The following is a 14,015-nucleotide window of genomic DNA, read 5'->3' as shown; positions in this document are numbered from 1 at the left end:
TCCCTTCCTTTTTTTTGAAGGGGGGGGGGGGGAGAAGTGCAAACTGTCTAACAGGAAACATTAATGTACCAACTTGGATAATCAGCAAAACAGAGTTGCCTGTTAACAAACGAAAAGCAAAAATACTCTCCTCCTTTGTAAGGAAAAAAAACCAAACAAAAAAAAAAACATTCTCTGCTTTTTAAAACCTTTGTATAGAGCACAAAGAGCAAAAGTAAACGTGTGCCATGTGTGCTAGCCAAGGAAGCATACACTTAAGTATGAGGCGTGTGTACATACATAAGTAGAAGATGCAAGTAAGAAGTCACTGCAGGAACACATAAAAAATAAAGTGCATTTGAAACTAAGTTGGAGGAACAATAGTGTATCTTTCTCCATTTTAGATCTATGCAAGTTGAAAATATGCATTTTATTTTCTGAGTGTATCTTCATTAGTTAAGGACAGACTAGACTTTAGCATAAAAACCAGAACAGTTAAATCCATCTTGAACAGATCAAGACAAGAAAGCAGTTCAAACCCTGATGCCTCACGTACAGCAGTACTCCCATAACTGCTAAGACTGGTCTACCTTACTGCAACTTCACCTAACTGTGGAGGTGCATAGGGAAAAAAAATTTATTAGAAAAGCAGACTGAAATTACTATTAAAAGCATATTGTGAATGGCTCTCTATACTGATACTAGATACAAAAGTATTTAAAGCAGCTCTGAAATACTGACATATGCGTTTAAGAGAACTATCTACCCAAAAAGACTACGATGACAATCACTGCCTTTTCTTATGACGTGATCATGCCAAGTTGTCTGTCTCAAAAATACGATGCCTCAGGGTAGAGCAAAGTCTTTCAAGTTCTCTCCTCTGGAATAGAAATTAGTTGTCTAGTTTAAAGAGATGTTATCTCATGCTACGTTAAGGAAGAAGCCATACACTCCTTTCAACTCTCTCTATCAGATGTGTGTGTGCATAATTTTTTCTACAGTTTACTTTTATTGCTACCACACTCCAGCATTCATTTTTAGCTCAGGGCAACCACTGTTGTTTCTGAGCTAGCTGTACAAGTGACTGCCAAGTTGGGCAAGAAGCAAGTCAATGTTGCTTTGGCATCATTTGGTTGTAAACATTTTCATTTAACTCTTAGATGAAAAGTAAAAAATACATCAAGAAAGCTGGATACTACCATAACTTACAAGAAACACAAGAAAGGCTCCTTCTTGCCACAATCAGATTCCGGGAACACTGAACACACTTTTTAAAAGTTGATCAGTATAGCAAAGAGACATATCTGAACTCCTATGATGCACCCCAACTAGACATAGCTTTGCAATTACTAGGCTATTTGCTTCTCATTTCAATACATATTGCCAAAAATCTATTTTGAACTTCAGATTGCAAACCATCCCCCTTTAAAAACAAAATTTAAAAAAAATTAAAAAATCAAGGTTTTGGTAACTAATTCATTCTCTCACATCCCAGATTTTGTGACTAATTTCTTGCTTCCCCCCCCCCTTCCGCCCCCAATGAATTAGCAGCTAACAAACTACTGCATAACCTACTCCTGAATTTCAGTATAAACAACATCCAGCAGCTAGCGATTTTCTTCCTTGACAATCCATTCACGTTTGTAAGATCTAAACCTAGTTCAAGGAGTCATCATGTCACACACTTAATCAAAGTTTCTGAAATTTTGGCTAGTCTTCAGAAATTTTTGAACGTGTAGTACAAGAATTGTTGCATCAGAACAAGATCCAGAGCATGGTTTGAGGCAGAATATGACAGAATAAGCACATTATGTTTTACACATTCACCTGTATTCTCCTAACAAATAAAAGAAAACATTAACTTTACTTAATCTGTTCATCTCAAAAAACTCCATGCATTTCTCTATACTGACAGAACTTGCTCTGAGGAACTGCTATTTAAAGACAATATTCAGAAAGGCTCTCTAGATCTGGTTTTGGCTTAGTTTCACGTGATCTGCAAAACCTTATAATGTTGCAATGCCTATGTATGTTAGGTAGGGAACAGGATTCATTATCCAAGTCCAGAATAAAGACCAATCTATCCCTAAGAGATAAAAGAGATCAAGTGAGGTAGGGCAGATAAAGAACAAGAAAAATGTTGAAAGCACAGATTGGTCCACCACTACATGAAACCCCACCGATGCTTGCTACATTTCACAAGAATATTTAAGAAAGGATATGAAAACCAAAAAGTGACTTTGGGAATATTTACAGAGAACATCTTCCAAATGTGTGAGGTAGTACAGTAGAAATAAAAAATTTATTTGAAATCTTAATAAGCTGCTATGGAGTACTGCATCTTAACCAACCAAACACAGTAAGCTTTTGTAGTAACTAACAGTAAGATTGAAAGAACAATAAGAAACCAGTAGATCAAGGTGTAATTTGCTCTTTAGTGCTATTAAGATCTCCTTTTTTAATGGTACAAACTTTATGAACTGGAAAATCAGATTTCAACTGTTCTTTTGTTAGAAATAATTGATACATTGTGTGATTGCTTACAATAACAAGAGATCACCTATCAGTGATGCTCTAAAGCAGGTCTGTAAAGCATATGACTCACTGATGGGGCAGGCTAAAGAACTCATTTTACTGACCTCTCTTTCCTCACCAGAGCATATTACTGGCATGCTGCCAACCACTACAAGGTCCAAAAGTGCACCCAGCACTTAAAAAAAAATGAGAGCTCTAGCTAGACATCACGTATCGAATGCCTGAGCAGCTAAAAAAGCACTAATAGCTATAGCTACTGATTCTGCTATTCCTAATTCTGCATGGCCTGCAAAGGCTCCAGACTGAAACACCTTTTCAAACGAGAACATTTAGGAAAAAAGAAAAATCAGGCTTGGTGAATGGAAGATAAGAAAATTACAGTTTTTCAAAAAAAAGTGGCTATATACAGACTAGTGATATGGCAGCATTAGGCAGCATTGGTCTGAGGACTTCAGCTGGCAGTTATCAGCCGATCAATGGTAACTGCTTCACCCCAAGAATGTGCGCACTGAAAACTTCTCTACTACTTGTTGCACTGTAATCACCACATTATCAAGTGATCAGCAGTGGCGTCACTATACACACTGTTGTTTGGGGGGAGGAAGAAGAAAAGGGAGTACGAAGAATCTACACATTGCAACTGCCATGCATTAGGAGTTCAGGAGTAGGAATCGTGTGACCCCACAGCAGGCAGAGCAGTAATGGTAAGTCACAGGCAGACCACAGCGAAATCAGTTGAGAAGATGTGGTAAGAAGCTGCAATTCTGTTCTGAAGTAGTAACAAGATGTACAACAGAACTGAAGAAGCAGGAAAATAGGATTCTTTAGCATAGGAAGCATGGCTTAAAAAAATTTGAAGACAAATCTTACTCACCTGTGTGAATTATATACTCTGCATACATCAGCTACCTCCAACAGTAAGTGACCAAAAATTTGGTGGTGAAATGAGTAAATGAGAACAGAATCATGCAGTGCGGACATTACATTTTTTTGCTGTACTGCATACACTGGTAGATTGGGTGGAGGAGGTGGTGGTAATATAAGAGATACATAGCGCATTTTAGTACAGTATTTGTTTTGATAAAATGATCACCTAAAATAACTTGCTGGCATTAATTTGCCACTCCTATATCCAATAACAAATTAGAATCTGGTAATTAAATTCCCTAATTTGGTTGCATTCTGCAATGGTAGGAAGTCCCTTAATTGGAACAAGAAGCATTTTCCTTTAACTTTCCATTACCTGTGGAACTGCAAAAAAATACAATGTGTACTTTTAAATGGCAGTAAGGCCAGCTGCTTACTAAGAGGGAAACTATGTCAAAAAAAAACACAAAAGCGCAGTTTTTATGGCAACTACTCCTGAATCTCAAACCAATTCTTGCTCTGTTTTACTGTCTGGACTATGATTTATGTGCTAGCAGGTAAAAAGACTTTGCTCTGTAAGCCAGATGACCAGATGCAGGTTTAAGTGCAAAAGTCTCACCAATACATTTGTTTTATCAAAAGCATCATTTTACAAGATATCTCCTAGAGGTAAATGAAGGCCAATTCAAATTTAACAGTGGAAGAACAAGTACATACTTTGCCTGTCATGTCAACATGTTTATATTAACTGCATCTGAACCCTCTACACCAGCAGTGCCTTCATGAAACTACCACAGTTGCCAGTGCAGCTGCATTAGCAAATACATACATACAGCCCTTGGATGTGTTTTAATTCTAGTTTAGTCTCTTCAAACAGTTGTTGTTGAAACCATAATACCACTTTTGATAAATGTGAATCTGTCTGCTGAAAATAAAATCCCATACTCTTGCACTGAGCACAAGAGTCCTTTCAACCACCTCTAAACCTAGATAAAACACTTTGGAGGGTGGTACTTAGAAGTAGAGCCATAATACATCTTATTTCCTGACACACTTATTCAGCTGATGGTACCTAAGCAAGCACCTCATTCCAGAGGCCATAGTCAACTAGTTAAACAAGTAGCTGAAGTCATTAGCACACCTGCTACCTAGAATACATGATGGTATGGCCATAGATTTTAGAGTACAACTTCTTGCAATGCCTTTACAGGCACTGTAAAAGTGATAGTCAATTCTCAGTTCTGGGATAGGACCACTTTTATGCTCTGCATCTGCACAGAACCAAGGACAGTGATATGAAACCCACACTAGAGCTCCCAGTTTCACTGCAAATACAACGGAAGTTTCCAAGACATCTTAGACCTGCTGCAACAACTTCCCAAGTCCTCCAAGAAAATAGTTGTACTAATAAATTTTTCACAAGAACATGCTAGAAATATTTGATCTCATCCACAGGCATTCTAGCAACTCTGTGGCACGATGAATAGAAAGAACCATCCTAGAATGAATAAGGGTATAATGGCAAAATAAGAATCAGAAGCTCCAATTACAGAAAGCTGATATTAACCATAGGCAGACTAAGTGTGTTCTAGTCTTTCTTTCTGGACTTGTACCACTATGAAAAGCGCAAGAGTCATACTCTAATTTACCAGCACTAACAGTAGCATCTAGAATATGCTTGCATACATAGCAAGATGACTTAATAGCTCAGTACCACCAAAAGAGAATATTCCTATCTTCCCTTCTCCTGAGAAACTGTTCTTTGTGCTTACCCTATCCTGGGCTCCTCTTTTCATTAAGGTCCTCCAAGACCATTAAATTCAGCTTTATTTACTAAAACAGCAGGAAGTAAATCCAACAAAAAATAGTTTCCTGCCATTTTGGTGAGTTAATCAACTTAACAGAAGTGTTCAAGTGCCAGAGTCAGTGCACGGGAGGAGACCCAGACAGCACAGCCATCAACAGGAAAGGGAAGAAAGAAGGAAGAAAAGCTCCTTCCTTTAGCAGGAGCAACAAGCTGTTAGAAATGGCACAACTGGTCATGAAATTCAAGCCTGAGATAATGTCATAATTCTTCCCTTTTCTTGATCCTTCACCCAGCTGATTCAAAAGAAGTAACAAACACATTAAAGCACATGCACACAAAAATTTACCATCTGACTCTCTCTCTCCACCAAAACTTCTTAGCGTTAAACATACACGGTTACCTAGACGCCCTTCAAGTTTCAAGAACAAAGTCGTAAAGGACGAACTGAGTCACTGTGTTCTATAACTCACAAAGCCAGGCGACCATGCCACAGCACCACATCAGATCGTATTATTAAAAAAAAAAAAAGGGAAAAAGTAATTCATTTGCGAAAACAGCTATTTAAGTTTGTTTACTTCAAAATTAAAGTCTCTGAAGTTCAAGTTTTTGATTTGTCAGCTTTGCAACTGACTGGGTTTTGAAAACACCAGTTTTACGTGCAGTTCTCATTAGATAACACAATGCTCCAGTGTTTGCACTCTTCTGCAAATGGTACGCTCTTCCAAAATATATATATTTAAGAGCAAATTTAACTTGTGTGTTCAACAAAAGCGTACAGATAACGACACCTACGTGAAGTCTGCGTATGCTGTAGGCATCTTACACTGCTGTATCTCTTACCTTCAAGAAAAAACGGTACATAGTTTTAGTTCATTATGTTGTGCTCTACAGAATTATTGCACTAGAAACGTTAAGAAAAACGCCTCCTCGGAACTGTGTTGTTTTTACGTAGGCATTTAGGAGTACTCTGCTTGCACGCCAGACTGACTTTTTGCACTCTTTTGCTGGAATAAGGCCTCCAGAAGAAAAATTAAAAATAAATAAATAAATAAATCAACAGAGGAAGATGGGATTTCATTGACACAACCACGATCTTGAAGCAAGGGCAGGCGAGTCTTTGAAAAGCTAGTTTTATCTGAAGATGACCAAGTTGTTGCGGGCTGCATGCACACCCTCACGTGCATCCCGTAGCTAACTGCTGGTTTCGTGCGGGGGCCAGCGTTACACCCCCCCACGCCCGCCCCGAGAGGGGACGGCGAGCACGCTCGCAGGCGGTGCGGCTTAGGCCACGCCGCCGGCGGGGAGGGCTGCTCGCCCCGCTCCCAGCGGCGATGCTGCGGGAACCGCCGAGCGCGGCCCCTTCCCGGCGCCCCCCAGACAAAGAGTGCTGCTGCTGCTGCTGCGGCGGCGGGCCTGAGGGGGGGGACGCGACCCCGGCGGGCGCATTCCTCCTGCTGGAGGACGGCTCTCGGCGGCGAGGAGGGCGCCTTCCTCCTCCTCCTCCTCCCCCCGGCGCCGGGACGGGGACAAAGGAGGAGCGGGAGGGCTGCGGAGCCCGGCCGCGGGGCTCTCTCCGGCGGCTCCTGCCCCGCCGGGGAGGGCTTCGCTGCCCCGCAGCCCGCCCTGCGCGGCGGGAGCCCCGCCGCCTCCCCGGGCACCGCCGCCCGGCCCTGCGCCGAGGCGGGCGCTGGGGGAGAAGAGGGGCGAGAACAAGTGCCCGCGCGGAGCCGGGCGGCGGGGCCGCCCGCCTCAAGGTGACACCCGCGGCCTCCCCCGCGCCCCGGCTGCCTCCTCACCTGGCACCTGCAGACGATGTCGGCGTCCTGCGCCAGCAGGTCCACCACCTTGCCTTTGCCCTCGTCGCCCCACTGGGCCCCCAGCACGACGGTCACCTTGTTGCCGGGGAGGCGGGCGGCGCACTCGCCGTTGGGGATGGCGGGCGCCGGGGCGCCATGCTCCGCCATGGCTCGCGCTGCCCGCTCCGGCTCCGCTCCAGGCACATGCGGCAGCGCGCGGCGGCTCCGCTCCCCCCACCCCCGCCTCCGCCTCCTCCCGGGCGGGCGGTGGTGCCGCTGCCGCGTCCAGGTGCCGCCGCCTACCGGCCCCGCCAGCGCGGCCTCCCCCGCCGCTCCCCGCCGGGCAGACCCCTGCCCTCAGGCGGATCCCCGCCCCGCTCCCCCGCGGAAAACGGGAGCCGCCGGTGCCTCTCCCGGCGCCTTCCCCCCCACCCCCTTCCCTCGCCCTCGCGCCGCTCCCCCCGCGCCTCGCAGCCCGGACTACATTACCCAGCGCGCCGCGCGGCCTCCCCCGCGCAGGGCGCCGCGGGGGGCCGGGCGCGGTGCATGCTGGGGCGCGTAGTCCCCGGGGGCCGCACCTGTGGCGGGCTGGCTCCTGCTCGCTTGCCCCGTGCGCCCCGACGGCGGCGCGAGGCCGTGTCGGCTGGGGAGCGGGGAGGGGCGGCTGCGGCGGAGCGGCCAGGGCGCCTCACCGGGCGTCGCTGGCCCTGCTGAGGCTGGATGGCGGCTGCGCCTTGCGGAGGGGGAAGGAGGGGGCCAGGGGCGCTGAGGGAAGGCGGCGGCGGGGGGCGGGGGGGGATGCTTCTGTGCGTCGGGTCTGGCCTCGGCTCGATGTATGCGGCCTGGGGTTTGGTGGCCACAGGTCCCGTGTCCGTTCGCCAGAGCTGGCTGTCTGGGAGGCAGCAGCAGCCCGCGGCCTGACGTGCTACAGGTGTCCCCGCACCGCTCCTGAACAGAGCGGGAGTCTCTGGTCCCTGCCAGCCCGGAGGGTCTCGGTCTGGTGCGGCTCCCCGTTCCCCCTCACGTTACATCTGCTGTGGGCAAGGCCTGCCTGTCACGGATGTCAGGCCTGCTGGCGTGGGTTTGCAGTATATCACAGCTTTGCCTATATGGTTAGTTTTGCTGACTTATCATTAAGAATGTAATCTAGGGTTTGTAGAAGCAGGGGCTAAATGTAAGAGGCCATTTTCTCCAGAGACACCGGAACACGGCCCCAGGCTTATTCACGAGTTAAAAAAATAATGGAAAAAACCCATAGCAGAGAAATGCCTTCATCATGCATACTTGAGGGTTTACATGTGGAACTGATGTCTCAGTGGCTGTTTTCATTCTTTCCTGCCTCACAGAATCAACACCCCTGGGGGAAGATTTTTTTTCTGTAAAGTAGCTATTAAAAAGACGTAAGTCTGAATGACGTAATTATTGCTAAGACAGCTATTCAAAAACCTGACTCACTAAGCAGTCACAATCTGCAGCTGTCTGGCAAGTCATAGAGTTTGATATTAGTTGCTTCTTTGCTCCTTCAGGTTTACTTTAACCAAGAATTTGAGGATCTATAAAAGCCACTGGAGAAAAGGTTGTGTCTTGCAAAGCTGGGAAGGTACATAACAGAAAATTAAATACGGACTTGACAGAGAACATTTAAAAAAAAATAATGCAAATATCTGAATCCTGAATGTCACTGCAAAGAGATGCTATGACAAAGTAGTCGGTTCAGTACAGAGATGTTCAGCAATTACAAATGATACAAGGCAATTGCCTGTATACACTTCAAAGAGCAAATAGTTCCTTAAACATTCAGTGTAGTCCATAGTATTAATATTTTCGTCTGCTTGTGCTAGAAAAAAAAACCAGCCATGATTTCTGTATTGCTGCACAGAGCTTGTGGGAAGTCACTAAAAGCCACAAGGAACTGCTGAAGTCAGTTTCTCCAGTCTTGCTGACGCAATGGCAAACTTTGTTTTAGTGCACTCACTTCTGAGGCCATAGATCATCTCATGACTCCCCAAACAATGGTCCAGATTAATGTTTCAGGATATGGTTTTCCAGTATAGCTGAATTGTATTAACATCTCACTGTTGCCAACACAAATATTCCCTCAAATCTCAGAATAAATTTGAGCCTGTCATGGTAGTGTCCTAACAGTGTGGTATTAGTGTAATGCCACTTTCCAAAGAGGTCTCAGGCATACGAATCCATTGTTCTGCTATTTGGTGTTGAAGAGTTTTGAGATTTATGTTTTGGTTATGTTTTCTTGGTAGGTGTAGAACCAGTGAAGAAAACTATGAACTCTTCACTTCCAGAAAACCTGTAAGTATTTAATTAAGATCAAGCTAATCAATACTGATTGGTACTGCAAGGTTTAGAATTTTTATTTAATACATGGTCTCAGGGGTCTGTCATTCCTCCACCCCCTTTTCTTTGTCAACTAAATGGAAGCTTTCATTCTAATACTGTAAAACATATTAAATACTCTTTATTGGCATGATTCACTAACTGTATTTATAGTATAGTTCTAAAACATGGTAACTCTTGACTAAAGTACAAACACAGCTGGTGTCTAATGCCCCTTGTCAAAAACAGGCGTTTGCTGTAGTATAAGAGCTTAGAATAAAACTGTGCAGAAACTCCCAATTGCACTTATTTCAGTTCATTTAGTATAAGCAAGAAAACCAGTGAGAACATGCAATGTTACTGTACTGTTTTTTTCCTCTAACATTTGTGGACTATATTAACTTGGTTTGCTATTTGGGCAAGCTGAATCTGCTCTGTGAGAGGTCAGGTGGGCATTTAGAGGTGGCACAAAGTGGCAAGAGTTTATGTTCAAGGAATGAAGGAATGTGGCTGCCTTTTCTGGCATTCGCAAGCTGGTGTACAGGATTGACTTTGTAAAACTGAACCCATGGTAGAAGTTTATACTGATAAAGTTTAGGTTGTATTGTCTTCTGAATTGTTCAATGTTAGTGACTGGATATGAAGAACTGAGGCAGTTACATTCATAACAAATTTCACTCTAATTTGGGTATATTCAGGCTTTTCATATGACTGCGTTTCCTGCCTCCCAATAAACTGCAGGAGACTCATACAGGAATTTTTAATAGATAAACACTGAACGGAAGCAGTGCGAGATCTGCATTTCATTCAGATGTGTTGAAGAGATACGCAGAATTGTTACATCTATATGTTTTCAATTATTCTGATGAAGTATCCCACATATTCTGATCATGTATTTTAAAAAAATTGACACACAAAGTAGTTTAGAGGAGAATTTTGATAAGAACTTCAGTAGTTCAGAAAATCAAGGGTGACCATGAATGAAGGGAAAATGCTGTAACAAGAAGGTAAACTGGACTATTAGCTAATGCTCAGCATGGCTGATGGGTCATGGAGTGCTATTTCTTTCTCCTTATTAATACTTCTTGATTGTGTTGAAGGATGACTGAACAATGTTAATACTTTTCTGGTACTGTTTTTCCTAGTGTAAGCAATTTCTGAGTTTCAGGGGAAGTATGCGATGAAGAAATAGCCCTTGGCAATGAAAATGTCAGGGCACGTGGTCCATGGTTGAGTTTTCTGTTAAATTGGTTTTACCTGTGACAATGATGAAATACTCAGATACTTTACACTGAGGTCTTATCTACACTAGAACAGTGGTTGCAGAAAAGTGGTCTGTGGGCCATGGTTAGCTAATCTGCAGGTGTCCTACAGAACTGTGTTATTTAAATTTGTCACATTTATCTCATTAAAACATTCAGTAAAAGGTAAGTTAATTTTACTTCCTGATTATTTACAGCATCTTTAGAGTATTTTCCTGTTTTAATTGAATGTTAAGATGTACAGTGGCTCACAAAAAATGTAGGGTGTTTAGTGCCATGGTCAAAAAAAGTCTAAGAATCACTGTGCCAGACACAATTGGCAACTTTAGCACTTCAAACTGTCCAGAATGCTGTCAGCTTAGTTTAGGAGGAATAGAAATCATTATACAGTTAGGACATACATAATTTTATTTGAACAGTGTGCTAATGTAATTCATCCCTGCTTGTTGCTTGTTATTACTGTTTTTAAATTAGTTTTTCCAGTTAAAATTTACCCTAATTATTTTTGTTACATTCATTAATCTTTTTATCATGATAAAAACAAGATTAAGAACATTATAAAGTAATATCTGTGTATGTTGTCATGATTGATGTATTTGCACACACTAGCAAGTGTTATCAACTCTTTGATTAGATATTTCTAGAATATGAAGGAACTTCATTTATTGAGTGGGAATTTCCTGATGTATGTACTGCAGAAGATAAAAGGTAAGAGCTTAAAAAATCATACACATCACAATAGCAAGATTTTGAATTCAGTGAGAGAAAAGTTAAGATAATACTGGATACTTTTGAAATTTCATGGGCAGTTTACAGAAGCGTGTTTTTTACATGCAAGTGTAAATAAGGTAGCAGCTGACAAAAGTGGAGATAAGCAGGAAAATAAAATTCTGTCGTTGAAAAGTTGTAAAGCTAAATCCTTTCCTTGGAAATGAGATTTGTAAATTATGATTTGCAAAGACAACTATTTTATGTAATAATACAAAAAAAAAGAGAGTAAAAAAATTTTAAGTGTGTTCTTCAGATCTGCATATTCTCTTCTCTGAAAGAACAGCAAACGAATTGTTGTCTTTGCAGAGCAGAAATGAAATGGAATTTTTTGTATGTATGGTACTGTAATTTAAATATTTACCTATAATATGTTAAATACGAAAATGGACATATATGATACAAGTTAGCTCTTATTACAGTGTTCCCCCCTCCCCCAGAATTTCATTGCTTCTTCTGATCCAAGCAGCAGCTTACTCTCCAAGGCAGGTGTGAATACGTTCCCTGTTCCTTAGTGTTATAATATGTTAAGTGTGTACAAAGATACTGTGTTATGTCTTGGTCTTAGCCTTTGACAGCATCAGCCATTGAAAGTTTAATAGAATGCATGTGTGATAGATATTGGGTGATTCATATTTTGCAGGACTTTATAGATTTATAAATTTCTCAGAATATGTCTCAGTTGGGGAGAATGAAGCACTGTGTAAGGGGAACAAACAAACAAAAAAACCTGCTAATAAATGGATGAATCCTTTTTGTTGTTTTTGTTCATTAAAACAGGATGCCAAATATCATACAATATTTGACTAAGAAAGATCTTGAATTGGCTGAAAGCTTTTCCTTTTTCCTAGGTCTGGTTTTTGGTTAGAATTGTTCCCTCATCCAGGTCACTGCAAAAGTGTCAGCTCAAGGGAGGGGAGCACAGTAGCCCTGGTTTGCATCAGTTTTATCTGTTTGAAAACAGCACCCTGAGTTCACCATCTCTTGAAAGTGCCACAAGGGCTGTGGATGAGAGCTGCTGCACCAAAGAAGATTGTATTTGGTTGTCAAATATAGGTTAGAATAAAGGTTTTTGTCTGTGTTAACCTGTAACCCATAATACCCGAGTCCTGATAAATCCTTAATTTATTTTGCTACTAGTCCTATCTGACGTTTTGGAACAAGATAGGATGAGACTAAACTGGTGAATGGGGTGAAGTGTGACCTTCAAGGCAGGTGACCAGGATGTGCAGGCCTCTAGAATGACCCATACCACATTCTTAGAGAGCTCAGGGGCTGGGAAGTGTGCCCTGCCAGTTGTCTGTCATTAAGGGGCTTGTTTATGTAGCTGTTGAGAGACAGTCAACTTCTAGTTCCCCAAAGTGTCACTGATACTGTACAGTAGCTGGGCTGTCTCACATACATGTAAGAAAAAACTTGAGCCAAAAGCTTAATGAATATTTTACATGCTTTTAGGCTCAAGTTTCTCTCACATTCTTCTTTCTTTTTTTTTCCTTTTAAATTTTGTCCAATGTGCTTAGAAATAATGCCCTAAAACTCTAAACATTCAGTCTTAGAGATGTAGATTGTCTGTCACTGGAGTGCTGAACTGCTAGATTGTATTCTCTGTTTAATAGAAGTGTGGGGTTTTTCTCTTGCACAAACTTATGAAGCGGACCCTGAAATCCTAAATTTTCAAGATTTACTCTAGTAGATTCTCAGATGCATGTATCTCATGTTAACTAATGTTAAACATTTGTGCTACGGGTCGTGTTTATTTTTAAAATAATTTTAGTTCACCAAAACCAACACTAAACTGTCCATTTGCTGGGACTTACAGAGTAAAACCAATAGTAAAGGCTGAGGTAAGCTGTGAAAATAAATTGTGAGAAAATTAACTGTGGTCTGATCATTGTGTCATTGTGTACTTGGTGATGGTTTGGATGCTGGTGCCTCACAGCACCCATAGTCTGTTGTGAAATAGAGCTCCAGAATTGAATATGCTATTTACAAATAACCTGTCTTTATCTCTAAGGGTTGTGAAGGAAAACTTCCAAGTAAGAACACAGTTTAACTAGTGTAGAGGTGGTTCATTTGCTTGCAAGATGAATCAATGAATTCTGAGATTTCTGATAGCATCTTTTATTTTATTGAACTACTAAATATTTTACACTTACCCCTTTAAGCTCCAGTTACTCTGCTTGCTCTACAGACCTATCTGCATCCCTTATCTTCTCTGGGGACAAAAGGCAGCTGCTTATATACAGCTGCAGAAGAACTCAGCTTTCTCACAGTAGTTTTGTAATGACTATTGAGTGCTTTTATACCAAATTCTATAGTATGATTAAAGATTAAAAAATGTATGGGACAATATTAACAGATTTTAATCTTACATTAAATGAGAGATAAGAAAACATTGTGCAGACATTATTAATTTTCTTACTAAGTTCATCAGAACTCTTGATTCTTAAATAGGTTTGTAATAATAGTATTTCCTGCCTGTTACACTGGAACAGCACAGCTTATGTGGATGTTGTCGCAGATTTCTACCATGTTTACAAAAAAACCACCTTGACTTACTAGGATTTTTTCAGTATTTTGTAAAGAATGTAATTGGTGTTTTGGTATCTGAACTGTAATTGGTTTTGGATCTGAAGAAGCTCATGCTGAATCCTTATTGTGATCACT

The 14,015-nt window shown here is 42.0% G+C and overlaps 1 protein-coding gene and 1 long non-coding RNA gene across 3 annotated transcripts in view; one reads left to right on the top strand and one right to left on the bottom strand.

Annotated features, from left to right (window-relative positions):
• The window catches only part of ADSS2 (adenylosuccinate synthase 2), a 38,980-nt gene extending 31,668 nt beyond the window's left edge, over positions 1 to 7,312 (bottom strand). Inside the window, exon 1 of the mRNA XM_069800607.1 lies at positions 6,985 to 7,312. Within this exon, the coding sequence (XP_069656708.1) occupies positions 6,985 to 7,152 (168 nt within the window). The 5' untranslated portion in view covers positions 7,153 to 7,312. The remainder of the gene's footprint in view (positions 1 to 6,984) is intronic.
• A 497-nt stretch (positions 7,313 to 7,809) lies between these two features.
• LOC138688849 (uncharacterized) lies at positions 7,810 to 13,698 on the top strand. 2 transcript variants are annotated; one of them, XR_011327655.1, is made up of 4 exons: positions 7,810 to 8,096; positions 9,246 to 9,294; positions 11,215 to 11,288; positions 13,540 to 13,698. It is a non-coding gene; the product is annotated as an uncharacterized lncRNA (long non-coding RNA). The 2 variants fall into 2 exon arrangements; XR_011327654.1 differs by having other exon boundaries at positions 7,810 to 8,584.
• The last annotated feature ends 317 nt before the right edge of the window (positions 13,699 to 14,015 follow it).

The sequence above is a fragment of the Haliaeetus albicilla genome, chromosome 13 (assembly GCF_947461875.1).
Source record: "Haliaeetus albicilla chromosome 13, bHalAlb1.1, whole genome shotgun sequence".
NCBI classification, from domain to species: domain Eukaryota; kingdom Metazoa; phylum Chordata; class Aves; order Accipitriformes; family Accipitridae; genus Haliaeetus; species Haliaeetus albicilla.
Note: the sequence above shows the minus strand (reverse complement) of the source record. Positions and strands in the feature narration are given on the sequence as shown.